The sequence below is a fragment of the Melanostigma gelatinosum genome, assembly GCF_949748355.1.
Source record: "Melanostigma gelatinosum genome assembly, chromosome: 18".
Taxonomy (NCBI): Eukaryota; Metazoa; Chordata; class Actinopteri; order Perciformes; family Zoarcidae; genus Melanostigma; species Melanostigma gelatinosum.
In genome coordinates, this window is record NC_136651.1 from 17,035,625 (window position 1) to 17,048,305 (window position 12,681).

The 12,681-nt window shown below is 44.8% G+C and overlaps 1 protein-coding gene across 7 annotated transcripts in view; it reads right to left on the reverse strand.

Annotated features, from left to right (window-relative positions):
* The window catches only part of vav2 (vav 2 guanine nucleotide exchange factor), a 182,234-nt gene that overhangs the window by 47,455 nt on the left and 122,098 nt on the right, over nt 1-12,681 (reverse strand). For all 7 annotated transcript variants that reach the window (XR_013772849.1, XM_079290212.1, XM_079290215.1 and 4 more), the window contains exon 3: nt 8,802-8,860. Coding sequence is in view for 6 of the 7 variants with exons in the window: in XM_079290212.1 (XP_079146338.1) it covers nt 8,802-8,860 (59 nt within the window). In the remaining variant the exon portion in view is untranslated. The remainder of the gene's footprint in view (nt 1-8,801; nt 8,861-12,681) is intronic.

The window sequence follows — 12,681 nt, forward strand, 5'->3', positions numbered from 1 at the left end:
GGTTAAATAAAAATATTTTTTTAGTTTCTTTGGAAAAAAAATTTTTTTCAAAACTCTTCCTGCTTGTTGTAATCAGGGCACAGATTTCACGTCCTAATCGTCTCTGACCCGACACTCTACTCCTCAAACAACCATCTCTTGTCCTTCCTTTTCTCAGTGGATTTTAATGTTGAATTTCTGTTTCTTCCCTTCCGTCCTTAAAGCCAATGCTGGCGTAAAGGGACCGTGTGCCAGACAAAGCCGCAGTGAGACGGAGCCATCGATTCCACAGCTGTGAATGCAGCTCAAGTGGTCAAAGTTGGAGGCAGTTTCATGTCCCAGGACACGGCTTTGTTTCTGCAGGCGTCGATAAATCGCCGGAGCTCAAGACAGTGTTCACTTTGCGGCTTATTGCCTGGGTAGGACGTGTGCAAAGTGACATATGAGTAAGAGCCTCTTTCTTTGCATGCGTGTGCTTTTTTCCCCCCACATTTACTAATGACATTAGCACACCATGATGCAGTCAAACGAGTGAAACATGGCGTGGATTGTGATGTGTGTGTGATGTGGTACAGTGGCGTGAGGGGGCAGAGCTGTGCCGACAGGATGAGGAGGGAGGGAGGGAGGAAAAGAGCAAACAGCGATTCTGCCCTCTCCTGCTGTGCACTGCAACCTCCTCCTCTTAAAAACAACAACATAAAAACACAAGCACAGCTACTGCATATCGTCCCTGTGCAGTCCAAACAAATGTTTCAGCAGAAAACTGTATTTCTCCTGTTTACTTATTCATCTGTCTTTCATGGAAGAGGTAGCTTTGGTCACAAATGGCTTTTCATCCGGCACAGAACTTCACCAGGACTTCAGGTAAAGCTGAAAAGGATTAGTCGATTGGTCAATTAGCCAATTAGTTGATAAACAAAAGAACGACTGTGAAACTACAATATTTTAAAAAGAAAATGTATCATTTGGGTTGCTCTGGATTTCTCTGGATTTGTTGCTTTTCCGTACATTATATAACATCATCTTTCAGTCTTTTGATCAGATGAAAGAAGCATATTGAAAATCCTGGACTTTAGGACTTTGTGAGGATTACTTTCACTTGTTTCTGACATTTTCATGATTTTAAACTGATTACAAAATAAACAGTTAGTTGCAGCCCCAAATTCGGTTGTGTGTTCAGTAATCAGCCTTAGCTCTAAATAATTGGCTGTCGACGCTTGGCTGAATACTTTTGATTCTTTTGGAGCATATTTTCACATGTAAATCAGGCAATTAAGGGTTTAGTTTGAACACATTACTGTCTGTGATTGTTGGAACGGTGAAAATAATAACCAATATGGTTTTGGTGAATAAATCAGCCATCGGCAGTCGTTGGGCTTACAACACATCACCCATCCCTAGCTCTAACTATATGCATGGTTTCATTCTTTTATTTCATTTTATTTATTGTAATTGTTTTCTTTGTTTATGATCATCCAAAGTAATTGTCTGGGAGGAGTAATTCTAGGCGGCTGCCTCTGTATGGTTATAACTTTTCCTTTACAATCTGCTCTGTGTGCCTAATTTCTACGACAGAGTGCAATTTGTGTCAATTGTTTGTGACTCGTGCATTTTCTTTCCAGCAATGTAAATGAGTAAATATCCAACAAACGAGAACCCCAGTCATACAGCAGCTACAGTACTGTTAGCCAAAATGGCTACACTGTAGCAACAGTGCTGATGAGCCGAGGTCGCTTGCACTCCACGACCCGGATCCCCTGAGCCCAGCACACACACACACACACACACACTAACAGCTCCGATCAGGCGTGAACTAGGACAGTGAAGCGCGAGGGAGTTGAAGGTTAGAGTTAGCTGAGGACAGTAAAGATAAGCGGTCGGAAGGGGGGGGGGAGGATGACAGGACAGAGGATGGCGCAGGCTTATGCAGTAGATAAGCTGTGAGAAACACACGGTCAAGAGATGGGAACATGAGGCCTCAACACAAAGGACGGAGGATATAGTTTTGAGTCGAGTGATGGTTTTTACAATAAGTTGTTCACAGATGATCAAGGATGTAGGTTTGGTTTCTGAGACACAATGAAGTTCGAGGTTCTTTAGCCAGAGCAAAAAAGAAACAATACAATTACTACTTCAATCAAGACAAGTTATTGTCTTTGATTGACGTTCAATGCTTCTGTTTTTATGAGAATGCTGAGTGACAAACTATCACGCTGTAAATCCATCAACAAATTACAGGATTTAGAGTAGTTTGTTAGTAGTTTCTTTTATGAATGGTGTCTGCAAAGCATCGCATCAGTCGCACGAGAGGTGAAACCGAAGGCACAAAAAACACCACGAAGAAGAGGAACAGTTGAAGGGAAGCTTATCTTCATTTTCGTTATCGACTCAGACTACTCTGTATTACGTAAAATGAGTAGCAAGAGAGCACTGAGACATATTTGAATAAGTCACTCAAAACAGAGGACAATTGAAGCGCGGATGCAGAGTCCTAAAGGAAGCGTGTGCTGCGCGTATGCACATTTGATTGCAGAGGAGTGTGCAACACGAATCACTCGTTTTCCGACCGGGGCTGGAACGCTGACAGAGTGACTGAGACACGAACTATCGATGCCCGATTACAGTGAGCACGCATGAAAGACGAGATCAATGGGCTTCAACAGGACGTCAATGGACACGCCTGCAGCGCGATGTTATACCGACGCAGTGAGGAACTCTCCGGCCATTATAAAACACAATGGATGGCCTGATGTGGCGTCCGTGCATCCCCGATCTGACACTGTGGGGCTATTGTCTGGGCATTGAGACCTCCACACTCGGGGGGGGGGGGGGGAACCACAGCGTGACAAGATCCATTAAATCCATTTCTAGAAAAGTTTCCTTTATGCGTTATGTTCTTCTCTGGTTGCTTCTTAAAGGGGACACCCCAAGTAATTAAGCCATTTCACACATTACGTTTATTCATCTGGCCTCTGCTGCTTCCATCTTAATCACCTTTTTATCTGTTTTTTTTCACAACTGAAGTGCAAATCTAAGTCTCGGTATTATCCTTCTGAAGGTGAACTGAGACGGAGAAAGCATCCTGTGAGAGGTGGGGGTTGAAATGAAACGCATAAGCACTTTGCAACGTGTTTTGAAATGACATCATCATACCCGTGGACTCGGAGGGCCTCTCTATATGGTACACTGCTTGCGTGGACGGTGCGGCATGTGTTTGGATGAGTTATAGGAGTTCTCAGGCCTGTACGTGGTTGACAGGGGGCTTTGAAGCGTGACAGAAGAGATCCGTCAGGTCCTCGAGACCTTTGAATGCCGCTGACCTTGCCCTGAGCAGAATTACCAAAGACGCGGGTGATGGGACCCTTTAGAAAGGCCAACTGGGGTCAGTGAGCATCCATGTTGTGGAAGTGCTCCGCTTGATATCAGCACCCTGTTCATGTTAGATCATACGGCACATGACAGACACGTGTGAATCCTGTAGCGAAAGCTTTAAGAGACACACTATTGTTCAAAGCACCACCCTGTGAACCCCAAAACCCACCGGCGGGATTGAAAAGCACGTTTTCTTCAGACAATCGTCAAAACGACACCATTTATGACAGCAAGAAGCTATAAAAACTAGTGCTGGGCAACGATTACAATATTTAATCGCGATTTAAATATTTAATTAATCGCATGGATTTTTATGGCAAAGTTCAATAATGAATTCAAAAGTAGTGTATTGCGCACTTTTATTTAAAAAGCACTGCTATATGAACAACAGGGCAATAACATTTGGTTCACGAGATGCAGGTAGCATGTTTTATACTTAATGTGAATATAATTCATACTTTGTTGGAATCTTATTCTGAAAACCGGATGTTCGTCTGAAGAAACCGGATGTTGTCTCACGTTCATTTTTCCGCTAACTTTCCGTTAATATGATTCTATATATCAGGGGTCCCCAAACTTTTTCCTGTGAGGGCCACATAACTTTTCCCTTCTCTGATGGGGGGCCGGTGTCAGTTTGTAACAGAAAAAGTGTGACGATCGTAGGGGAACTTAAAAAATGTATTGTTTTCCAGAAAGCCACACATCACCAAATAACCCTTTCCAGGTTCTTTACAGAAAAAAAGTCAGGAAACAAATAATAACACTATTAATGAAATAAATAATAACTAAATAACCCTCTCTGAGTTCTTCACAGAAAAAACAGGAAATAAATAACACTATTTATGAAATAAATAATAACTAAATAACTCTCTCTGGGTTCTTCATAGAAAAAAAAGCCATGGAACATTAACTTTCTGTTGTGCCATGCACAATCTTAACAGATAAAAGTTCAGCTCAGTTGTCAGAGCAGAATCTCTCTGACACATATGAGCAGTCTCTTAAAGTTCTTGTGTTCCTTCCTTATAATCCTTTTGTAGGTTCCAGTAGGCTTGTAGACACGGCTGTTTGCAGCTCTCTCTCATCAACTTCCCTGTGAAAACCACAAAGGAAGCAGGTTGAGAAACTGAACTAAGTGATACAGCACCTACACAGCACAATACATTTCACTACCAGTATGGTTGTAAAGATGGATTTTATCCCAGTAGATTTTATTATGATTATATTTGTTTATGCTCAGAATGACTCATTCAAGTCAGAAAAGTGAGCTTACCTATGTATGTTCATCAGTGTGAACTGTGGGCCTGCATCTGGCTGGTGAGAAGTTGAATATCAGGTTCCATTCTAGTCACAGCCAGTCTCAAGCACTGATGCAAATGTTCATCTGTCAATCTTGATCTCATCGGAGTTTTCAGCAGTTTCATGCGAGAAAAGGTTTTCTCGCAGATATACGTGCTGCCAAAAACTGTGGACATTTTCATTGCGTGTTTTTTGATGTTTGGATATGTGTCGTTTGGGAGGGCGGCATAGAAGTCAATGAGACTGTTGGGCTTGAATGCGTCTTTCAGAACATCACAGTTCTGTAACTCAGCCAACTCAAACTGATATGAAGGCTGGGCTTCATCAATGTCGGCAACAAAGGGGTTCTGAAAAAGACGGATTTCTTTTGCATGAACATGTAGTTCACGGAATCGCACACCGAACTCCGCCTTCAGCATTTCCAGTGCTTCCACGCACTTTTCAGCTGGGAACGTGACCGCTGGGTTCTCTGTCGACAGGTTTTGGGTAGCAGGAAGATGGACGAAGTTGCGCTTTTTCACTTGTTCCAAAAGCAGCGCTAATTTCACCTCAAATGTTTTTATGTGTGAATACATGTCGCAAATGAGTTTCCCCTCGCCTTGTAGCTGCAAGTTAAGGCTGTTAAGTATTTCTGTCACGTCTGTTAAAAATGCGAGGTGCCATTTCCATTCTGGGTCGATCAGCTCTGGGACCGTTTTGTCTTTTGAAAGAAGAAATGCGTTAATTTCGGGTAGCAGCTCGTAAAAACGCCTCAAAACTCTGCCCCGGCTCAGCCATCGGACCTCTGTGTAGTACAGCACATCTCCGTGCGTAGACTCCAGTTCAGACAGGAATTCTTGGAACTGCCTGTGTTTAAGTCCCTTTGCTCTGATGAAGTTTATGCACGACACCACAACCTTCATTACAGAATCCCACGTCAACACTTTGCAGCACAGTGCTTGCTGGTGAATTAGGCAGTGGACTCGTAGCGGGGCGGTGAGACCCCTTTTTTCCAACTCCCGGTTCATGCGTCCTATTAGACCGCGAGTTTCGCCCACCATGCTAGGAGCCCCGTCAGTCGTGATGCTAGCCAGCTTTGACCAGTCCAGGTCCAACTCTTCCATGGTTTGGCACACTTTGTCAAAAATATCCTCTCCCGTTGTAGTCCCTTTGAGACTTTGGAGGGCTGCCAGCTCCTCGCATATCTCAAAGTTTGCGCTAACTCCACGAATAAAAATGAGCAGTTGCGCTGTGTCTTGCACGTCCGTGCTCTCATCCAGTGCTAATGAAAAAAAGTCAAATTCTTTCGTCTTCTGCTGCAGCTGGGCATATACATTACTCCCGATTTCTTCAACGCGTCTGGTGATTGTACTCGCCGACAGACTTACGGCATTAAATGCATCTTTCTTCTCGGGACACACCTCCTCCGCGACAGCATCCATACATTTCTTAACAAACTCTCCGTCAGTGAAAGGCTTACCGCTGCTTGCTATCAGTTTAGCAACCCGAAAGCTGGCCCGAACGGATGCCTGGTTCAGCTGAGCTTGGCGTACAAATGTATTCTGCTGAGATAGTAGTCCACTTTTTAGCTTTGAGAGTTTGTCTGCTCGTATTTGGCCTTGCAAGCTATCGTACTTGTCTTTGTGACGGGATTCATAGTGTCGGCGAAGATTGTATTCTTTGAATACCGCCACCGCCTCTTGACAGATGAGACAAACAGCCTTTTCTTTGCATTGAACAAAAAAATAATCGTTTGTCCACTGCAGGTTAAATACCCTGCATTCTGAATCAATTTTTCTCTTACCTAACCTTTTCGCCATTATTCCGTTCTCTCTTTGACAGGGCCGGGCCTAGGATTTTTTTTCTGAAGGCCAAATAGGAAAAAAATCCGATAGCGTCTCTGGTATTGTTCAGGGGGCCGGGCCAAATGTGCTGACGGGCCGTATCCGGCCCGCGGGCCGTAGTTTGGTGACCACTGCTATATATGTTTCAGTAAGAAGTGCATCATTGAGTCCTGCAGCATAGAACAGTGGTTTGTTTAGGGATCACTGCATTTTCTTTACCACAGAATTGAATGTCCTTAAAATCTGTAAAATTATCACTGAGGGAGTATCAGTGTACACAGGGGAAATGCTTCACACACACACACACACACACACACACACACACACACACACTGACGATATGATGTTTGCTGGCTTTTATCCCACTGTTCTTGTCATCCTCTTGTTGTTCTGTCTATGTATTGTATCTTGCCTTTCAATAAAAAAAACAAAATTATAATTCATGAAAAAATGCGTTAACGCGCGATAAAATAATTGCCGTTAACTTGCACAGCACTAATAAAAACACCTTCATATTCAGATCCTCCTCTTTCTGCACGCCTTCATACATCATGTCTATGAATCTCAAATATGAATCTCAAAACTTTGATGAATATCAAAGGCATGGTGGCTGTGTCATACTGCCCAAAAGACCTTTTTGAAAATGTGACACGAGCAGGAACAGCTCGGGGTTCAGAGAGTTAAGCAATGTGTTAGACATTCACACTGAATATGCATGACTGTCAACGCCACTGAAAATCAACGCCCAACTCTGCAGCTCTTTTTATTTTTGTATCCATATATTTGCACCGTCGACTCCTAACAGATGTCTCCAACCACAGGAAACCGCTCACGGCATACAAGCTCGATCAAGGCAATTGCACCTTAGTGAAGGGAGTGAAACACGCAGCAACCTGAGAGTCACTTCCTGAGCAAGTTACAGGGAAAACCACGGCTAGAAGGCGAGTGAATAATGGACTTACATTCGTATTTATTTGAAGTTAGTACTGTACTGGTTGTACAAATTAAAATCACACACAAGGGGGTGCACCTCTTACACCAAACGTGGACTGGAATCAGCAGACACGTACATGTTAGTCAGGTGGACAAAGCAAAATGTAAACTATCTTCAGAACAAATGTGAAGTTTCGATCATTGTCCCTCATTTTACATTTAAAATGATTTTTAAAATGCGAGAAAATTAAGTTTTTCAGTCATTAAAGTATTACCAATGACAAATTATCACGACAATAATCGATGATAAGATCAATCCCTGTGCTGACACTTGTAGTTCAGTGTACCATCGAATTGCCTGAAATAAATGTTTCCATATTTTCAGACCAGGAGCCAAACGTGACCTCACTTAATAAAGTCGTACTCTGTACCGATCCCCCATAATGCCGTTGTGTTCTCACGTTCACCCCCAAAGCGGGGCAAGAGGTCAGATTAACTCTAGTCGCTGAAAGGAATTCTGAGTTTTGCTCAAGGACACATCAGTAGTCAGGTGATCGAGCCTCAGTTGAAGGACAGTTTGGAATCCAGGCTTGTGAAAACACAACATCTCTCTTGTGATATCCTTAGATTCATACCCATCTGAGAATCTGAACTTTAATATGAAATGTACTTGTTAATTAATATTCAGATTACTGGGATTAAAGTGTCTCAGGATCAGAAAGAGGGATTCATGCCGATGTCAAATGAGCCTCGACTTTGACGCCTCGCAGCAAAGTGGTCGGCGTGGACGGGCCGTGAATTAGCCGTCAGTCAGCAGATTGTGTTGTCTTTATTAATGGCGAGGGACCTGTGCTCTGTCTCCCTCTGTCACTCACCCTCGCTCTTCCCTTCACTTCCTGGCGTGGCTCCTAATGGGCGCGCTGCATCTACTCATTACTCAGACGGATGAAATGGCTTTTTATGTGGCGCCGGTGAGCCAGCGCGCTCCGAGCGGATTGAGCACATGAAGAGAAATCAGGAGGCCGTGCCGGGCTTGATAAAGCAGTGCGAGGGATTCTCTCAGCATCGCCATTATGCCTGAGAAATGACTGGCCCTGCATACAATGTCGTACTCAGACTCAGAGAGCACTGTAATAGATTTTGCGCGACGGATGGAAATGTGTTGTGCAGTTATTTTGTTCCCTGAAAGACAACAGTGGCTAAAAGCTGCAGCTAATTGCCGAAAAATGTAAATCGACTTATGAATGAGCAGCAGATGTTAACGGCCACCTCCATCTTAATACAGGCCTACGAGCGTATGTGAAGCGCGTTCATCCAAACGGTTTCTTTGCCGCCGATCCCCTCGAGTGCTTCGGCTGCTCAGATGATGAATGAGAGAGTTAGAAATGAGACACATACCTGATGCCTTTGATTTGTGCGATGCTGTGGTGGGAGATCCGTGACAGAGCGGAGATTACCTGAAACAAACAAAGAGATAAACAGACATGTCAAAATGTAATTGTTACTCCAAACAATGTATTTCAGGTTGCTTCTGCTTGTTTTATTGATACTGTTATCTAAGTTCTAATGCACACTCCAGGATTACTCCACTTTCAGACAAAACAAACAAAACAGTCAAATAAATGATTTTAAAAAACAGTCAGCAACAAAGTAATACAAAGTTAAGCAGACAAAGGCAGCAATCAATTCTAACAGTCAGTAAAAAAGAAACCATCATAAATCAGTAGTAGTCACTGGGTTCTTGGGGGCCCCTCCTATTCAACCTCTACTTGCTTCCTCTTGGTAACATTCTGCAGGTTGCTTATCATGTCACTCAGCTCTATCTCGCTCTCTCACCAGATGACTTTGGTCCTCCAGACGCGCAGAGGCCTCGAGAAAAAAGAATGTAATTATTTTCGGGCAATAAAAAAGAAAAGAAACTAAACGTAACAAAACGATAACGAGTAATATATTCCAGAGGGAGACTACTTCATATGTGCTACCAGTTAAAAGAAGAAAATGCTCATTTTAGTTGAACACTCGCCGTTCTTCATTGAACCTTACATCTCTTTCTCAACCCCTCCCAGGCGTACAACGTAACACAAAGGCCTGCGTGACAACATCTTGCAGGCCACCATGCTAATGGTGACATTCAAAGACATGCGGAGCACAGTCACAGATGGACGGCGACTGATTTGGTTATATTACACACAACACATGGTCACTAATTTCCCCTATTGTACTTGTTTTCCACAGTTTGTTAACCTCCATACTTTCCCGTTCTCCTTTTTTTGTTTCTCAGTAGAAGAAGGTCAAATGTGCTTTAATTTACGGATTTAACGCCGCTCGTGAGTCACACGCAAGTGGGCTTATGGCTGTGGGCTATAGACGGTGTGCTTTGCAGGGTCTACAGAGGCCAGTTCAGGAAGATGAGGAAACCTCCATCGCACTCACTCACACTCACTCACACACAATCCCCCGTCTCCTACGCCTCATTACCCACTTCCGTGGCTGTGTTTGGGCTTGCGACGCCATGGCAATGCCAGATGTCCCCGCGACAGGGCGCAGCAAATTGTTATCTCAACCCTCTCGTCCTCGGCAGGTGTGTCATCTGCAGCCTCTCGTCAGACTCCCTCTTGTCTAAACACACAATGCGTACATCTCCGCTCTTACGCCACTCCACGTTGATGAAGAGCTGATGGCCGGTGGGAAGAGAACGCCACCATTTTGCGACTGCGGGATACTTGCGTTGAAGCGCTTTTGACCAAAACCTTTGAACTCTCTCTATTCATGCTGTTCTCATGTTTAACATAATGAGTTGTGTGAGAGTGGGATTACAGTGGGGCGCTGCTATGGGGTACTATGCATACATCACATTCATTTACATCTGACCACTCAACGGGGGGAAACCTCGGCGGGGCTATTGCTCATCAGGATAATGAGAGGTTATTCCTCTGTGTCGCTAAAGACCCGTGTAATGGACAGTCATGCTCACGCTTTAGGGGCCGGTCTACCATTTCACTCCTCCTTGACATGTATATTAACTGACTTTTGGAGATAGAGAACAAAAAGGAAAGAGAGACAGACAAAGAGGGAGAGGCGAGCGGAGGAGAGTAGATTGCTAATTTCGCTCAATGTCTGTTTAGCCAATGGTTCGGCTGTTTAATAAATCACTGCGGGTAAAGCCATTGTGCAGCTGGGTGGCATGCTGCCCACGTGGCCGCGCTGCAGGGAGGATTCACATATGGCACACTGCCCCAGTATCATTAGCTCCATCTTTTTTGGTCTTATTAGGATACATTATCTTTGTGGAAGGGTAACAGACGGCATAAATCAAATCATAAAACGTAAGAAAAGCAAAAATAAAACGTGAACAGCTGGCTGGACGGGTGGATACAGTAGATGAATTCAGGATTTAATCGCAATCCATATTTAATGCGAGTAGCGAGATCAGCTGGTTTCAGCCAGGTTCGTCCGGGCTCAAAGGAAAAAGCCACGCTGTTGGCCCCGGGCCAGAGAGGTCACAGCGTGCACGGCCTGGGGAGACGAGCCATCAACGTGCCAACACTGAGCATGCCAGCGTGACGTTCACACATCACTCAGTGAAGTCTATTCACATTGAACCTCCAGGTTTCCTGAACATTAAGGAATTTGTTCTTGTTTTTCAGTTCATGTTAAGAGCCGCACGCCATGAAAAACGATGTCTCAATGCTGGGAGTGCTGTCCGTGACGCCCTCTGGCTTGAAAGAGGAAATGCTAATTTGCAATCTGCTTTCAAGGCAGCCGAGGCAGCTCTCGCATTGTGACAAGTTGATAACAGCATTTCACATTTATATATTTGTGCTATTGTGTGTAGAGCTACAGTTTCGCTACAGACAAAACACAGGAAGAGAGGGTATCTAGAAGTGCCGCCTTTCAGGCCTAGAGGGAGCGGAGTGTCCCTTTAAGTGCTGACCTTTTTTCTGTGGAGGCTGCATCTTTTATCGGTTTCAAAATGCCACTCCTCTGTCTCAAAGGTGGCCTATCTGCCTGATTGTGCTTTCCTCTCTCTCTCTGCCCCGGTTCCTGTTTACCTTCCTGCCTCCGATACGCTCTCTTCGCCCTCTTCTCATCCTTTGGTTCGGCCAAAGCCTTTGAGTCGCCACACATTATTAATTTCCCTCTCATCTGGTACTCCCCGGGGGGCCTTAAATCGTGGGGGCTGGCCAGAGAATGAAGCTTCTTCCACCCCTCTAGGAATATGGAAAAAGACAAGTCACATGATGGAGTGACAGCTTAGATTTCTAAAGCCCCAAACCAATATCGTATCTTAATCAGCGCTCTGCAGCCCCCGGGCATCCCCTTACCCACTTCTGACCCTTTCTGTCAGTCGGGAGGACGGAGCTGGAGACACATGTAAAGTCAGACAGATCCACTGATGCTTGCAGTTTTTGCATGAGACTGAAACGCAACATTTACGATCCATCTACTGCATTTACAAGTTTCTACGCACACGTGCAAGTGTGTGTGTGTGTGTGTGTGTGTGTGTGTGTGTGTGTGTGTGTGTGAGCAGGGAGGAAGATTGCATTTATGGAATAACTGCGAAGCTCAGCGTTTGCAAACACACGCCACCCTAACACGTCTCCAGACTCGCCACATGTGGCCCCAGCTGAGGGCCAAGCGAGGCCTCAGGTGCACACACACACACACACACACAACCTGCAGCCAATCAGAAGACCTCGTTACCCCTGGCAACGTGGCTCGACTGAATATGCACGGTCGTCAAATGCGAGAGAAATCAAATGAAACCTGCAGCCATATGCTGTTAACAGTAGGAGGGCGGGGCTAGGATGCCATTATATCTGAAAACATGCAAAAGAGGACTGTTGACAGTTCATCACACACCGCCAATCCTGTTTACATGTGATGCATTCACGGCACGATTACACCTCGCACCGCAGATCAATGCATGTGATGGAAGTCACCCAACAAACAGGCCGAATTAATGAAAGATTCACCACATTACTGTTATGCTTTCTTTCCCGTATCTCTCTCCCTCTCTCCCTCTCTCCGGGCTCTTCCTCCAACAACTGGCTCCCTGATAGTGTGAGATATTTATGAAGTATTCACACGTTGAGAGGACAGCATTGCGCCGCTTATGCCAGCGTGGTAGGCACGAAGCAAAAGGGACACCGAGTGGGAGAAGCGAGACCAGATGGCTGAGTGGGAACCCTGCGTGCCCAACATCAATAATAGACGGACAGAGGAGGGACGGCTGAGCCCGCCCCCGCGTGTGTGTGTGTGTGTGTGTGTGTGTGTG